The sequence below is a fragment of the Carcharodon carcharias genome, chromosome 8 (assembly GCF_017639515.1).
Source record: "Carcharodon carcharias isolate sCarCar2 chromosome 8, sCarCar2.pri, whole genome shotgun sequence".
Lineage (NCBI taxonomy): Eukaryota > Metazoa > Chordata > Chondrichthyes > Lamniformes > Lamnidae > Carcharodon > Carcharodon carcharias.
The window spans coordinates 48420240-48437895 of NC_054474.1; the positions used below are offsets into that span (position 1 = coordinate 48420240).

A 17656-nucleotide genomic window follows, 5' to 3' on the forward strand; every position below is an offset into this window, starting at 1 on the left:
AGAAACCAACTCTTCAATGGTTCTGGTGAGCAGAACACCCTTCGTGTAAGGGTGTAAGAGTCGTGACTACTCCCTGGATCCCTGGATAGCTGGCACACACTGCATTATCCTTCAAAGATCACACACAAGTTGGGCATTGATGGAATGAAAATGATTGACAAATACCCCTGGCTGACCCAATGGAACCTTGATGGCCACATGTACAATCTATTACAGCTTGAACGTTGGAGAATCCAGATCTTCCGGTTGGACTAAAGTAATCTGTGGTGAAGGAGATTAAGTAACTTGCTTGCTTAAACAATGCATCCATCACTACCATTATGTAATGGTGAGCTGAAGCTTGAGATTTGCCACAAGGCTCTCCAACTGGTGCCTGGAGTGACCCCATACACAAAACGTTCAAGACCACAGTCATGTTGAAAGCAAAGGCATAGGGTTGTCACAAGCGCAATTTGAAATTATCGCCCCAGCTAGCAATTAACAAAGGAAGGTCACTGTCTCCCTGGAGAGAGACAGTCTGTGAAGACACTGACACTTAGACCTGAAGGTAATTAATTCTTTGCCTGTTGACATTTTGCGCAAGTTAAGTGTCTTCGCCTACCACGGGACTGTTATGTTTTGTTCTGGACCTTGTGCAGCAGATCCCTCACCTGTCAGGATCGCAGGATGCACCGGTCCCTGGACAGCTGGCGTCCGCTGTCATCTCATTTTCTTTTTACTGGAGAAGCCTTCTCTACAGCACAATCCCCATGGGATCACTGAGCTCTGCTTCCTCTGCTGGAGTCCTCACCCTCCAGGAAGCCCCTTTCCCTCGGCTTCCTTCTCACTTTCTCATTTGTAATGACAGCCTAAAAGCAGTGAAGAAATAAAGTCTACTAACAGCCAAATGCTGCCAGCTTCAGCAGTAGACTCTGCATATATATGCAGCCATGGTTTCATTTGCCACCTCCTCATGCCTGGCGTAATAACTCCCAACATTTTTTCCATGCAACCACCGAAAAATAGAGTGGGCAACATAAAATTGCAATCAATTGCCTCTTCAACAAGCTCAAGAGCCTGCTGTTTTTTTGTCAAAATGATAGGCGGGCTTCAGATTTCAGCACGTTTGCCTTACATATAACGAAAGGCTGGCAGAATGATGTTGGATATCAAACCCAATGTAATCACGCCATATTTTACTAAGCATGGAAGTGGGGACGGTGTGGGTGGGTGGCCCACCTGATTTGCGGCTGTAAAAATCAGCCCTACACTTTCTTGTTTGAGTAGGGGAAGAAATGGGAGACTGTAGTTTATGGAGAGCAGGTTAAAAATTTCCTTCAGGAAATCAAATGAATGAGAGATGACAGAGTATATGAAGTGTATTATAAGTGGAAGCAGTTATTGATGAATAAAAGTCCTTTTCTCAATCCATGTTCTTATGAATAAATTATGAAGGACCAACATGAACAAACCTTCCATTTTTTTGATAGAACTTTTCTTCAAACTCACGCAGAGTCTTACGTAATTTCTTCCTCTCATCTTTTGCTTTCCAGAGTTGTTCAAGCAGTTCTGGCCTTCATATATATAAAAAAAATCAGAAAATTTCTGAACTTAAAAAAACTTGTAATTAGATTTAGGAAGCTGGCAGAAAAGACATGCTCAAATATAATTTTAACATTTGAAATGTGCCAGCTATCCACCTTAATAACCGATTTACCGATTTAAAAATACATACCCGATTCACATAGAGACACAAAATAACACTGGGGTAGAGTGTCCATTTTGGGTTCAATCAAAGATCCAGGCATAAATTGTGCCCAAAATTGCAGCCATCTTGAGAAGTATTTATTTTCCCTCTAGAATTTCCACTCAAGCTCATTTACATAGCATTAAACACAAAATGTGCCATAAACCAGCACAATCAGGCAGAGAGTTTCAAACGCAATTTAAAAATTATGATCTGCTTTAAAAAATCCTCAATAGGTTTGTGGTGCAGCTTGATTAATACAGCTGAAAATGGATTTAATCACAAAAAAAGCATTGCAGTCAGTGTCTAGTCCACTGTGAGCAACCCAATTTTAAACCATTGAAAATGTCTCAAAAATACAAAGAACCATTTGTTCATTAGATCCGTTTTTGGTAAATTTTTAAAATTTCATTCAAAAGCTTTCAAAATATGCTTGTGTGTGTACTTGCACCCAAAAGAACCAGCCACTCACCATTCTGACTTGGAAATATATCACTGTTCCTTTGCTGGGTCAAAATCCTGGAACTCCCTCCCTAACAGCACTGTGGGTGTACCTATAGCACATGGACTGCAGAGGTTCAGGAAGGCAGCTCACTACCACCTTCTCAAGGGCAATTAGGGATGGGCAATAAATGCTCGCCTAGCCAGTGACGCCCATGTCCCATGGATTAATAAAAAAAATTTAGAGCCTCTTCAAAGGTCTGAGAATTAGCACAATTAGTGGAAACTCCCAATGATAATTAATTCACTGTGGGTGTGTGGCCAGTTTTGTGGATGGGTCTGTCTTCAAGGAGAAATTTTTTTTTAAAACAAGCATAAAGATTGCAGAAATTGGATTTGATGCAATCTTTTGCATGGGTTACACCAGCTGAGCAAATTGTAGCCAAACAGCAGAATTGAGTACTTATCACTATCCAGTCTTCACTATTCCAATATAGTCCACTCTTCCTGTATAAAAAACAATATGACACCTTCATGGGTGAAATTAAAAAGAAACATTTCCCTTTTAAAACTTCATGCAATGTTTTGCAGGTGGCCTCTTAGTCGGGAATTTTTTTTTTTTCTTTCAACTGGAGGCAGGCATGGCAACAGTCTTCAAATATTCCACACTTTGCAAGAATGCCAATATAAGGGGAAAACAACAACTTATACTGTTGAGAAAAGAGTGCTGAATGGTTAACAAGTGACTCAGTGTATTAATGGGCTCCATCTTGCGCTCAGGAAATGGAGCAGTCAAATGAACTACCTTTCCTTGGCATACAAGGTGAGAAATCTGCCAGGGGGTACCACAAGTCTACCTTCACTGGTCAATATGCACTTTGGAATTCTTACAGTTCCACAAGCTATCAGATTGCTCTTATTGGCAACCGTGTAAATAGCAAACGAGCCATTTGATCACCATACAAGCTTGATACTGATATAGGGTGCATTAAAGGCATCCTGTGGGATAATGGCTACCCTGATCAGATGACGTCATGCTGTATATCGTGCAAACTCATGAGCGGGCCTAAGGCCGTCACTTTAGGCCCTGAAAAGTGCCCAGTGTACCTCATATTACTGTGGAAGGGCAAGGTATCTAAAAAAATTGAACAGGGGAAGCTGTTGTTTCACACTGCTACTATGCAGTAGCAACACAAGTCATATTCAGCAATAACGGAATGCTGCCATCAAACCAAAAAGATGTTCTGCCTATCACACAAATCAGTAATGTGGTATATGAATTTCAGTGCCAGTGTGATGCTAGGTATGTGCTAGATGCTAGGCCTTAGATCCCAAAGACTGGCAGATCATATCAAATAGCATGCCTCAGCCATTTGCAATGGGCAAGGTACAGACCATACCCAACAAGCCCATGCTTGCAAAGCTCAAAACAATATCCAACGTTCGATGTAATTCCACTATTGGACAAAATTTGCTAAATAAACCTCAATGTGCTAAGAATTAGGCTGACAACCAATTTAAAGGTCAGTCGGGCTCACAGCATTTGCGTGTACTGGAAGCTACATATTTTAATAAACAGGGCCCTGTCCATTGCAGACAGAAAGAACAAGTACACTCATTGTGCCTGTTTCAGCTCAACAAAGTAAGTGACAGCCATTCGTTGACTCATTCCTCTGAGTAATGTCTTGACCAATCAGGGTCAAGCTGCCAGATTTAAATTTTAAAAATGCAGTTAACTGCCAGTCACCATCAACTGGTGCATTCTCCATGGCAACACCTCTACCAGAGTCTACTTGCCAACCAATCAGCACTCTCTTCTCATACAGTATAACTTGTTGTTTTCTCCTGGTTTTGGTATTCTTACAAAGTGTCCTGATGAATGCAAGACGAAAAGCGTCAATGTCTCTTTTTTTTTGCAATACTGAAGTTCTGTACTATCAAACGACTAAAACAAGTTTGATTAATTTCAGTACCAAATTGAACAGAAACTTGGTGGGAGCGGTGTACAAAGCATAGAATGTACAATGAGGAAGACTAGACCCATAGTGGGTAGTTCAGCATATTAAATCATTTTCCATGATACCAAATGGAGGCAGCACTCAAACAATTTGAATCCACTGGCTAGCCTAGGGCAATGACACCCAAGTTGCCTTGTGTATAACATACATAGATAGCGCATTAACCCCACAGGAAGGTCACAGCATGCATAAAATTCACTTGTAGCCTTTCCACCCCTCCCCTCAGACACAATTCTTTAGGATAATTTAACAGCTAATGGTTTAAAAAGCATTAGTTTTCAAAATTGAGATCTATATAGATACCAGATTAATTTCCATATGAGATACAATGCCTTGCAATTCTTTGTATTTTTCTTTGAGGAGGGAGACTAGATGGTAGGAGAAAGCAACTAGAGTGAGTACAAGGAAGGGACAAATGGAACATGGATAAAGAGGGGTTTATCCAGAGCATGTTCAGCAGTCAGGCCATTCTGAAGGTCTTCAATCTACATACACTTCTCATCTACAAAACTATTTCTTGTTGTTATGTTTAAGTCTCACTTGTGCTGAATTTATTATAAATTTTTATTTCCACATTTACAACAAAATGGTCAAGGTGAACATGTCACAGGGTAATTACATCCTCATACAAATGGTGGCGCTCTAGCACTACTGATAAAAGATCATTGGCAGAGGGATAAAATGTGTGGAGGTTAAGAAAGTGTAGATATAGGGTGGGACAAGTCATGAAAGTGAGAGTGAGAATTTTAATTTAATGTTTTGAAAATAGGAAATTGCATTAGATTAGTAAGGAAAGGAGACAAAAGCATTAATAAAAATTCTCATGAAAAGTGGTGGTGAAGATGGAAGTAAGCAAATTTGAAGTTCAGCTCTGGACCAAACACTAAACCCACATATCATATGATTTATTTCAGCCTGAGCAAGGTGATCAAGAGGGAGGTGGATTCTATGGCAAGGGAACCAAATTTATTCCACAGGGTTGACTAATGAAGAGGTAGGACTGAATGCCATAAGCACATATATGGAGGGCTAAAGATATTACCAAAAGACAGCATGTATATCAACAAAAGGAGTGGGCCAAGTTAAGGTCCTTCAGGTGCTCCAGAAGTGATAGTGTAGGCAGGAAGAAAAGTCATTGCTGCAGATGTGTTGGCTGTGTCAGACAGGTAGGAGTGGACTCTCATACACAATTGAGGAAAAGCAATAAAAAAAAGTTTGATTGACTGTATCAAACGCTGTAGAGATGTTGAGGAGAAATAAAACAATTCTTCACAGTCACCACACAGGTTGTCATTCCTGGTCGATAAAAGGCTGGGTTCTGTGATGAATAGGGAAAAGTCAAATTTGAAACTAAAGAAAACTGTTCAGCACTTATATAATAAGCTTACATGACCTCAGAATGTCCCACATCACTTCACAGCTAAAAACTACTTTTAAAATGTAGTAATGTAAAATTAGCAGTCAATTTGCACACAGCAGGATCCCTCAAGCAGTAAAGGGATAAATTACCAGATGATCTATTTTAAAGGTGAAAGTTGAGAGCCAAGCATTGGCCAGGACATAAAACTTGCTCATCCCAAAGAGTTTTCAATACCAATATCAAAGATGAAGAAAGCAAGTTTATGGCTGAGCACATGGAAATGGTAGAGATACTAAATAAGTACCTTGCTTCCGAGAGAATGCAGACATTGAGACTGTAGAAACACCAGAGGTGGGTACAGAACCGTTAGCAGAGAAAAACAAATGGTACTAAGAAGTTGCTAGAACTCATCAGAAGATCCTGCTAAAAGGAAATCTGTAGATGCGCTGTACTTGGAATTTCCAAAGGGCATCTGATGTGGTGCCATTTCAAAGATTACTTTACAAAATAAGAGCTCATGATGTAAATAGGTAACATAGTAGCTAACCAATCCTCTAACCAATGCTAACAGGAGGCAGAGAGTAGGGATAAATGAGTAATTTTCAGGTTGGCAGGCTATAACTAGTGGAGTGCCTGAGGGATTGGTGCTAGTTACAATCTATATCAATGCGTCTTGGACAAAGTGACTGAATATATGGTAGCTAAATTTGTTGATAACAAAGATAGGTAGGAAAGTAAGTTGTCAAGATTACATAAGGAGCCTAAAATGGGATATAGGTGTCAATGTGTTATCAATTACATTGTTATGATTTGTTAATATCGATTACATTGTTAAGGGAAACAGGTGATGGGTATTTGAACACAAACAGGGGATAGCTGGGATAATGGGTGCATGTGAGGAGTCTTGACACTGAACAAAGACAATAAATTCTCTCAACAAGGAAAGACTCTGTGCCTTAATTTTGACTTCACCAACCGGCGTGGATCCTAGGAACAATAGATAGGTTAAGTGAATGGGAAAAAATTTGGAAGATGGAGTGTAATGTGGGGAAATGGGAACTTGTCAACTTTGGCAGGAAAAGCAGCATATTATTTAAATAGAGAGAACACTCTGCAGTACAAAGGGATCTGGGTGCTCTGGTACATGAAACACAAAGTTAGTATTGTTATGATCCCTAGCTGAGGTTACCACTAGACAAGCCTGATCCCAGGGTGGAACCTAGCTTGATTGATCCTAACTTTTATTTGTTTGTTTAGATACGTGGAGAGTGGCTACTGAACAGTCACCGGCATCAGTTAATGAACTTCTAAAAACCAATAGGCAACCAGTGGTCAGACACACCACACTCTGAAACCAAGTGACAGATGCCACCTCAATCAGATGCTATGGATCTCTCCCCATAGGCATGAGCCAACCAGTCTCACTGAACTCAATCTTTTACACAAGGGTTTCCAATCCCCACTTTCCAAGACATTACCTTGGAATCTTCTCCCAAACCTTTTAAAATGAAACTAAAATTCAACTTGACCTTTTCTTAACACAAAGATACAGAAATAAAAATCAAACTTAAACATTAAAGATAAAACTCATTTTTAACACCCATAAATACAAACTTAAACTCTCTTTATTTCCTAAAAGTATACAGGTACAGCATGTGATTAGGAAAGCAAATGGAAGTGTTGGGGTTAATTGCAAGGGGAATCGAATATAAAAGTAAGGAATTGTTGCTACAGCTTTGCAGGGTCTTAATGAGACTTAATGAGAGTACTGTGTACAGTTAGCGTCTGCTTACTTAAGAATATAACTGTATTGGAAGCAGTTCAGAAGTTTCATTTGCCTGATTCCTAGGATGAAGAGGTTATCTTATGAAGAAAGGTTGAGCAGATTGGGCCTATACCCATTGGAGTACAGAGGAATAAGAGGTGATCTTATTGAAACAAAGATCCTGAGGGGGCTTGACAGGGTAGATGCTGAGACGTTTCCCCTAGTGGGGGAGTCTAGAACGAGAGGACACAGTTTAAAAATTAGGGGTCTCCTATTTAAGATGGAGATGAGAATTTTTTCCTCAGAGTCATTAGTCTGTGGAATTCTCTTCCCCAGAGAGCAGTGGAGGCTGGGTCATTAAATATATTTAAAGGTTGAGTTAGATAGGTTTTTTGATTGACAAGGTCGTTAAGGGTTATTTATGGGAGGCAGTGGAGAGTGAAGTCAATAGTACTGAAGACTTCTGCTCCAGAACTTGCCGCGCCCCTAGCCAAGCTGTTCCAGTACAGCTACAACACTGGCATCTAGCCAGCTTTGTGGAAAATTGCCCAGGTCCTGTACACAAAAAGGACAAATCCAACCTGGCCAATTACTACCCCATCAGTCTATGCTCAATCAATAAAGTAATGGAAGGATTCAACAGTGCTATCAAGCAGCATATGCTTAGCAATAACCTGCTTACTGACACCCAGTTTGAGTTCCGCCAGCGACACTCAGCTCCTGACCTCATTACAGCCTTGGTTTAAACATGGGCAAAAGAGCTGAACATCCGAGGTCAAGTCAGAGTGACAGCCCTCGACATCAAGTCAGCATTTGACAGAATGTGGCATCAAGGAGCCCTAGCAAAACTGGAGTCAATGGGAATCAGGAGGAAATCTCTCTGCTGGTTGGAGTTATACCTATCACGAAGGAAGTTGGTTGCAGTCGCTGGAGGTCAGATATCTCAGCTCCAGGACATCACCGCAGGGAGTTCCTCAGGGTAGTGTCCTTGGCCCAACCATCTTCAGCTGCTTCATCAATGATCTTCCTTCCCACATAAGGTCAGAAGTGGGAATGTTCATTGATGATTGCACAATGTTCACTACCATTCACAACCCCTCGGATACTGAAGCCACCCATGTCCAAAAGCAGCAAGACCTGGACAATATTCAGTCTTGGCTGACAAGCGGCAAGTAACTTTCGTACCACACAAGTGTCAGGCAATGGCCATCTCCAACAAGAGAGAATCCAACCATTGCTCCTTGATGTTCAATGGCATTACTATCACTGAATCCCCTACTATCAACATTCTGGGGGTTACCACTGACCAGAAACTGAACTGGACTGGACTAGCCATGTAAATATTATGGATACAAGAGCAGGTCAGAGGCTAGGAATAGTGTGACGAGTAACCAACCTCCTGACTCCCCAAAGCCTGTCAATCATCTACAAGGCACAAATCAGGAGTTTGAGGGAATACTTCCCACTTGCCTGGATGAGTGCAGCTCCCACAACACTCAAGAAGCTTGACACCATCCAGGACAAAGCAGCTCGCTTGATTGGCACCACATCCACAAACATTCACTCCCTCAACCACCAACGCACAGTAGCAGCAGTGTGTACCATCTACAAGATGCACTGCAGGAATTCATCAAGATTCCTTCAACAGCACCTTTCAAACCCATGACCACTACCATCTAGAAGAACCAAGGGCAACAGATAGATGGGAACGCCACCATCCTGACTTGGAAATATATCGCCATTCCTTCACTGTCGCTGGGTCAAAATCCTGGAAATCCCTTCCTAACAGAACTGCGGGTGTACCCACACCACAGCAGAAGGCAGCTCCCACCACCTTCTCAAGGGTAATTAGTGATGGGCAATAAATGCTGGCCCATCAGCGAAGCCCACATCCCATGAATGGATTTTTAAAAATCAGATCAGCCACAATGTATTTGAATGGTAGAACAGAGGGGCAGAATGGCCTATTCCTGCTCCTAATTCTTGTTAGTAGTAGACAGTGCACATAATTGTATATATTTCTGTGGCAGGCACAGATTGGAAAATACGACTATAATCTTCAAGAAAAAGTAGACCAGGATATTAATACAGGAACTTGTAACCCAGTTAGCTTTGCTTCAGTTGCAAGTAAATAATTAGAACCCATTTATGGGGTGAAATTGAAGAAATAGGAGTTAAGTCAAGGCCTTGAAGCACCAGATTTCTAAAGGGCAGTTTATACTTGACCAATGTCATAGAATTCTTTGAAGAAACAACAGGACCATTAATGCACTGGATATTGTTTCCATAGATTATTCCACGAAGATTTGCATGGTATCACATAGAAATTATGGCAAAGAAAACAGCATGTGGAATTCAAGGCACTGTGGCCAAATGGGTAAAGAGATGTTTGAAAAACAGAACACATAAGGGCTGGGGTAACTGGAAGTTTCCGAGGTTCAAAATGCATTTGAATGGTGTTCCACCATAGTTTATTACTACGATGCAACACCTGATTGCTGTTGCTTCAGCTTTCATTGCAGTACTTGCAGGTAGGTGAACAGCACGCAGTGAGAAGGGAGGGAGACATGCAGTTGAGCAAGGTCTTAGAGCCCAATGAGAAACTGAGCTTCAGAATGGCATTGATCAAGGGTCAGGGGAGGAGACTTGGGAAAATTTCCAGTTAGCCAGTTATTCCATGAGGAGAAGGGCTGAGCAGGATAAAAGTGATTGGTCTCAGAGCATCTAGCTGACGTCCCTGAATTATAGCAAGCACTAATCGGGAGTCCTCCCCATTCAGCAGTTCCCAATGGCCTAACACTTGACCTGGAGCTGAACAGTTCAGAAAGGGCCACAGCAACTAAAGGTCACAAGCCCAGTGGGTACAGCCCATCTTAGCCAGACAAAAACACACCATCTAGGCTGAAGGTAATCAATAAGTTTAGTCTCAATGAGCATCTAATGCTTTCTGACAGGTAGGTTTTTGATGCAGAATAGGTTATTGGTCATATATTTTGAACTTGGGCAATTAATACCTACCTTTTGAATTGACTGAGCCACAGCAACATATATTTATATAGCATATTTAACATACTAAAAGGTCCCAAGGTGTTTCACAAGAGCTTTATAAAGCAGAATTACACCAAGCCACACAAGGAGACATTAGATCAGGTGACCAAACGCTTGGTCAAAGAGGCAGGTTTAAAGGAGTGTCTTAAAGGAGGAAAGCAAGATAGAGCCAGACAGATGTGGAGAGAGACTTCAGAGCTTCGGCAAAGGCAGCTAAAGGCACTGACGTCAATGATGGATTAATTGAAATCGAGGATGCTAAAGAGACCAGAGTCAGATAAGCACAACAATTTCAAAGGGTTGTGGAGCTGGCAGAGATTACAGAGATAGGGAGGGGTGAGATCATGGAGGGAATTGCAAACAAGAATGAGAATTTTAAGATTAGGACGTTAACTGATTGGGAGCTGATGTAGATTAGCGAGCAAGGGGTAACAGGTGAATTGATCTTGGTGTGAATAAGGATACAAGCAACAGAGTTTTCAATTACCTCAAGTTTACAGAGGGTAGAATGTGAAAGACTAGCCAGGAATATGTTGGAATACTCAAGTTTCAAGGGAACAAAGGCATGAAGGAAGGTTTCAGCGGTTGAGCTGAAAAAGGGGTAAAGTTGGCCGATGTTACGGAGGTGGAAATACCCTATTCTTAGTCATGGCACGGAAATCTGGTTGAAAGCTTATCTTGGGTTCAGATATGACACCAAGGTTGCGAACACTTTGATTTAGTCTCAGATGGTTTCCAGGGAGAGGGAAGGAGTCAATAGTTAGGGAACAAAATTTGGAGCAGAGGCTGAAATGAATGGCTTCAGCCTTCTCAATACTGGAGAAAATTTCTGCTTAACCAGTGCTAAATAACAGATCAGCAGTCTGATAATCTAGCAACATTGGAGGAGTCGAAAGAGATGGTGGTGAGATGCAGCTAGGTCTCATCAGCATACGTGAAAAATCAATGCTGCTCTTTCAGATGACGTTGCTAAGAGGCAGTCTGTAGATGAGAAATATGAGGGGGTAAAGGGCAGATTCTTGGGGGGATAGTTAAAAGTGCAGGATGGGAAGAGAAGCCATTGCAAGCAATAATCTGGCTACGATTAGATAGATAAGAGAATAACCAGGTGAGACCAGTCCCAACCAGCTGGACAACAGTGGAGAGGCGTTGGAGGAAGATGGTATGGTCAACCTGTCTGGAAATGGAAGGTAATTGAAATTCTCTGGGTTAACTGATGGGAGTCCAGGTTATGTGCATATCATTTCACTGTTGGCAAGATGAAGGGATTTAAAGTTGTTTCTGATCTAAGCCCAGATTTTTAATTTTCTCCCGAAAGTAAGAGTCTTGTGTCAAGAGAGTTAAAAGTTCAGGTGCACAAAATAGCAGGACTAGTGGGCGAAGGGAGAATGGGTCATTGTAATAGCAGAAGTATAATGTGACCTGTTAGAGAAAAGATCAACCAGGAGAGGTGTGAGGAGAAGGAGAATGGTTCCAGTGGGAGGAGACCAAATTTTCCCTCTTTGGTGCACGGCCATGCAGCAATTTGGAATAAACAGACAGCTCATAAAAATTCAGTGATTTTTAAACCACGAGCCATCCATAGACAAAAAGGTAGTTCTCAGAAAAATTTGTAGCCCACCCAGCACAAAAAATTTAGATGGAACATTGGAGTATGTTAGGGCTGCAGGCTACAAGTAGACCTAGACATGGTTCAAATATGGACCCAGGCTTGGCAAATGGTACTCAGCTTGGGTAAGTGTAGTGTAATGCACATTGGCAGGGTTGATATTAAAGATACATACACACAACAGGGCAACAGATCTGGGACAAATGCTTAGAGAGATCTGGGCATTATAGTTTATAATTCTTTAAAAGGTTCATAATCAATGCCATAAAGCTGTACCTAAAGCAAATAGGGTACTGGACTGCATCCATAGGGCTATTCAATATAAAACAAAACATTGTTTTCCTTGCTTAAAATCTTGATGATAATTAAAAACAGCGTCCAATTTTGGTCTCATTATGATGGCTGATATCGAGGCTTTGGAAAGGTTCATAGAAATGCCACAAGTCTGATTACCAGTGTGAAGCAACTTAGCTATGCAGAGGATTAAAAAGCTCCATCTGTACACTTAACAGAAATGCAAATACAGGCAATTTGATTAAGGTCTATTAAATGATAGAAGGACTAGTTTGTGTCCACACTTATTTCAATAATTTAAGTGCTCCAGCAAAACGAAATGCACTAACATACTGCTAGCTATGCATTACTTGCCCACTCTTCAAATATTAAATTCTGCTTTCCTCAAAGATGAACTGATGTTCTTGAAAACTTGGAACAAATAACTATGGAAGCACCCCTCAGCTCAATTTGTACATGTGAAGCATCTCTATGCACTGGGCACATATTAGGAAATCATGCTTTTTTTTGGAACATAGCACAAATTCACATCTTTACATGTAAATCACAATTAATTATGACTGTCCAGATGGCCATACCAAAACTGTACTAAAATTTGGAGAGCGAATGATCTTCTCATTAAGGCTTTTGACACAAGACTAATTATCTCTCACCTTTCCCCACCACTAAAAACAAAAAAATGTAATATTACACATCAAAATGTGATACTTCAATATACATACATTGATGCAGCATGAATGCTTGATACCCCTATGTCAAGGCTCAGCCTTACTGAAGTCTCTTTTACAGCCGATGCAATTGTGTTGTGATCATTATCCAACTGATCTAAAAAATTCCGAGCATGTAAGTCTGGCCTTAGGGTAAGAGTGAAGTCTGCTGTCACGTTACAATCATCCTCCTCCTCCTCTTCCTAAAAAGACAAAAATACAAAGAAAGCTATAAACTTGTACTTGATGATCGATGTGCATGGATACTATTAAATTCACAGTTAAAATTCTAAAGATTGCTCAGAGTTTTTATTCAGTTATATAACAGCAGATTCATTCCATGATTAAGATAATAAAATAACTAGCCACAAGATCAATCTTTTCTATATACTGTAAGACCACTTAATCAAGTAACCAGTTAGTTATAGTAACTAGCTTGGTGCAAGTTAACTGATCAAAGCAGCCGTGAAGGGAAACGGTGTTCTCTTGTTTTGCTGGGCAGGGGTGGCGATGAATGGAAGAGGTAGGAAAGAGCAAAAATAGAATACTTTTTACAGTCAAGATTTCTCAGAGCAAATACCAACTAACTCTTCGGTTTGATAGTTTTACCCGAAAAATGAACTGGAGATGGCAGATTCAAAACTACGTCATCAAGCATAAAAATGCCAAAACAAAGGCGCTTAACTGACAAAGTAGTAGACTCAACAAGAAACTTTTTCTCTTTCTCTCAAGTGCTAAAGAACGCAAGCTCCAACAACTCATCGACACCAATACCCATCTAGGACCCTCCACCCCTGCCTGTCCCTCCGTCCCCACACTTTCTTCCAATCCCAACCCCAGCCGTGTATTCACTATACCCCCTGACCTTCCCCTCTCCGATGCTGAACGTTCAGTGCTCAGCAAAGGACTTAGTTTCATACCCTTACGCCCTCACCTCAATGAATTTCGGGCTCGGCATGATACTGAACTCTTCTTCCGCCGTCTTAGTCTCCGGGCTCACTTCTTTGGGCAGGAGTCCTCTCCCAGTTCAACGGATCCTTTTACCCATCTCCAATATTCTCCCTCCACCTGGACCCCTCCATCTGGATTCTTAGCTTCTCTCGATCTTTTCATTGAGAACTGTCGGTGCGACATTAGTCGTCTCAATTTCTCTGCTCCTCTCACCCATTCTAACCTGTCTCTCTCTGAACTTACTGCACTCCATTCTCTCAGGTCCAACCCTGACATTGTCATCAAACCCGCTGACAAGGGTGGTGCTGTTGTTGTCTGGCGCACTGACCTCTACCTCGCGGAGGCTGAGCGTCAACTCGCAGACACTTCCTCCTACCTCTCCCTGGACCATGACCCCACCACTGAACATCAAGCCACTGTTTCCAGGACTGTCACTGACCTCATCTCCTCTGGGGATCTCCCTCCTACAGCTTCCAACCTGATAGTCGCCCAACCTCGGACGGCCCGCTTCTATCTCCTACCCAAAATCCACAAACATAACTGCCCCGGTAGACCGATCGTCTCAGCTTGCTCCTGCCCCACAGAACTCATTTCTCGTTATCTTGACTCCCTTCTCTCTCCCCTTGTCCAGTCCTTTCCCACTTACATCCGTGATTCCTCTGACACCTTACGTCACATCAACAATTTCCAGTCCCCTGGCCCCTATCGCTTCCTCTTCACCATGGACGTCCAATCCCTCTACACCTCCATCCCCCACCAGGATGTCTGGGGGCCCTTAGCTTCTTCCCCGAACAGAGGCCTGAACAATCCCCATCCACCACTACTCTCCTCCGTCTGGCTGAACTTGTTCTCACGCTGAACAATTTCTCCTTCAACTCCTCTCACTTCCTCCAAATAAAAGGTGTGGCTATGGGTACCCGCATGGGGCCCAGCTATGCCTGTCTCTTTATGGGGTATGTGAAACATTCCTTGTTGCAGTCCTACTCCGGCCCCCTTCCACAACTCTTTCTCCGGTACATCGATGATTACTTCGGTGCCGCTTCATGCTCTCGTCAGGACTTGGAAAAATTTATTAATTTTGCTTCCAATTTCCACCCCTCCATCATTTTCACGTGGTCCATCTCTGACACTTCCCTTCCCTTCCTTGACCTCTCTGTCTCAATCCCTGGTGATAGACTGTCCACCAATATCCATTACAAACCCACCGACTCCCACGGCTATCTCGACTACAGCTCCTCACACCCTGCTTCCTGTAAGGACTCCATCCCATTCTCTCAGTTCCTTCGCCTCCGTCGCATCTGTTCCGATGATGCTACCTTCAAAAACAGTTCCTCTGACATGTCCTCCTCCTTCCTTAACCGAGGTTTTCCACCCACGGTCGTTGACAGGGCCCTCAACCGTGTCCGGCCCATCTCCCGCGCATCCGCCCTCACGCCTTCTCCTCCCTCCCAGAAACATGATAGGGTCCCCCTTGTCCTCACTTATCACCCCACCAGCCTCCGCATTCAAAGGATCATCCTCCGCCATTTCTGCCAACTCCAGCATGATGCCACCACCAAACACATCTTCCCTTCACCCCCCTTATCGGCATTCCGTAGGGATCGCTCCCTCCGGGACACCCTGGTCCACTCCTCCATCACCCCCTACTCCTCAACCCCCTCCTATGGCACAACCCCATGCCCACGCAAAAGATGCAACACCTGCCCCTTCACTTCCTCTCTCCTCACCGTCCAAGGACCCAAGTGAAGCAGCATTTCACTTGCATTTCCCCCAACTTAGTCTACTGCATTCGTTGCTCCCAATGTGGTCTCCTCTACATTGGAGAGACCAAACGTAAACTGGGCGACCGCTTTGCAGAACACCTGCGGTATGTCCGCAAGAATGACTCAAACCTCGCTGTCGCTTGCCATTTTAACACTCCACCCTGCTCTCTTGCCCACATGTCTGTCCTTGGCTTGCTGCATTGTTCCAGTGAAGCCCAACGCAAACTGGAGGAACAACACCTCATCTTCCGACTAGGGACTTTACAGCCTTCCGGACTGAATATTGAATTCAACAACTTTAGGTCGTGAGCTCCCTCCCCCATCCCCACCCCCTTTCTGTTTCCCCCTTCCTTTTTTTTTCCAATAAATTATAAAGATTTTCCTTTTCCCACCTATTTCCATTATGAAAAAAAAACCCCACTAGAGCTATACCTTGAGTGCCCTACCATCCATTCTTAATTAGCACATTCGGTTAGATAATATCACCAACTTTAACTTTAACACCTATGTGTTCTATTGTACTATTGTCGTTGACATCTTTTGATGATCTGCTTCTATCACTGCTTGTTTGTCCCTACAACCACACCACCCCCCTTCCACCTCTCTGTCTCTCTATCTCTCCGCCCCCCCCACACACACACCTTAAACCAGCTTATATTTCAGCTCTTTCTTGGACTCGAACTCAAGTTCTGTCGAAGGGTCATGAGGACTCGAAACGTCAACTCTTTTCTTCTCCGCCGATGCTGCCAGACCTGCTGAGTTTTTCCAGGTAATTCTGTTTTTGTTAAAGTAGTAGATATGTTTGGAGTCATGAGCATCACATGGAGCAACAGCTACTCCTGAATTGTAGGTCTTTTTGTTAGGAAATGCCTCTTAACTGAGATTCTGACTTCAGCTCAAGACAAAACTGGTGTCATTGCCCACAAAACATTACAGCATGGAATGGAAGATATTTCTGCCAGAAGATCCACAAATCTTTGACTGTGCCTCCCAATCATCATGAATGTATTTTGTACACCAGACATGTTTATAGAAAATCCAAAGCAGAATTGTGAACAGTCTGTTCCTTACTTGGAATTAAACCATAACACACTCCATTATTAACAATCTCCCACATAACTTCTAGCTGTGCCAACTAGCAGTACAACTAAACTGGAATTAAGCTACAGTTCTTTCAGCATTTATTTTCATAATTTATGTAACTTCTTCAAACAATTCCAAACTGAACTTCAATATGTATTGTTGCACTGTCAACAAAACAATCAAGGGGATTTCACAAACTGCCATCAAAACAATTTGGAAGGTTGTGTAACTAATAAAGCTACAAGTAATGACTCAACTTGATATATTATGAATACAATTAAATCTGACCTTTGTCTCTTCAAAGAAGTGGGCCGTTTCACCTTCAATGATTGGCTGTAATGTCTGGCCACGACGTTTGGTCGATGGAGAACCCTGGAAGAGATTGGTGAAAAGGATCATTTATTTCCTGCCTTTTTGAAGGTTTGACAGTAGTAAAAGGTCAAGTGGCAGTTTGATCTCCTTGTCATACTGAGACTAACAATGTGAAAACGGATCCCATTCTGAAAATACTTTGTTTTGATAACCCCATACTGCATAATTTAATGAATTTTGTGTTAACATGAGGAAATATGATCTCACACTGTATATTTTTATAAAATATATATATAGATATGTTCATTGCTATTTCTAAAATTTTGAAACTGAGCAAAGATCTTTAAAATGGCTGAACCTATGTCTGCCTGTGACCTCCAAACAAAACAAGCTAATTGCAGTTTTGGGAAACTTTGCACCTCGTTATCTATGAGGAGCCACTAACGACCACCTGTGACCTGTACAGCCTAACTTCAAAGAGAGCTATACAAAGGCTATTTGCATTAAATAATACTGGCTGGCCAGAAGGAGATTGATCATCTGCTAAGACAAAGACTCCACAACCTTCCTTTCAATTCC

The 17656-nt window shown here is 42.2% G+C and overlaps 1 protein-coding gene across 2 annotated transcripts in view; it reads right to left on the minus strand.

Annotated features, from left to right (window-relative positions):
• Positions 1-17656, minus strand: part of LOC121281281 (protein FAM13B-like) — a 170610-nt gene that overhangs the window by 5144 nt on the left and 147810 nt on the right. For both annotated transcript variants that reach the window (XM_041194146.1, XM_041194144.1), the window contains 3 exons: positions 17054-17137; positions 12984-13171; positions 1452-1553 (listed from right to left, as the gene is read on the minus strand). In XM_041194146.1, coding sequence (XP_041050080.1) covers positions 1452-1553; positions 12984-13171; positions 17054-17137 — 374 coding nt within the window. The remainder of the gene's footprint in view (positions 1-1451; positions 1554-12983; positions 13172-17053; positions 17138-17656) is intronic.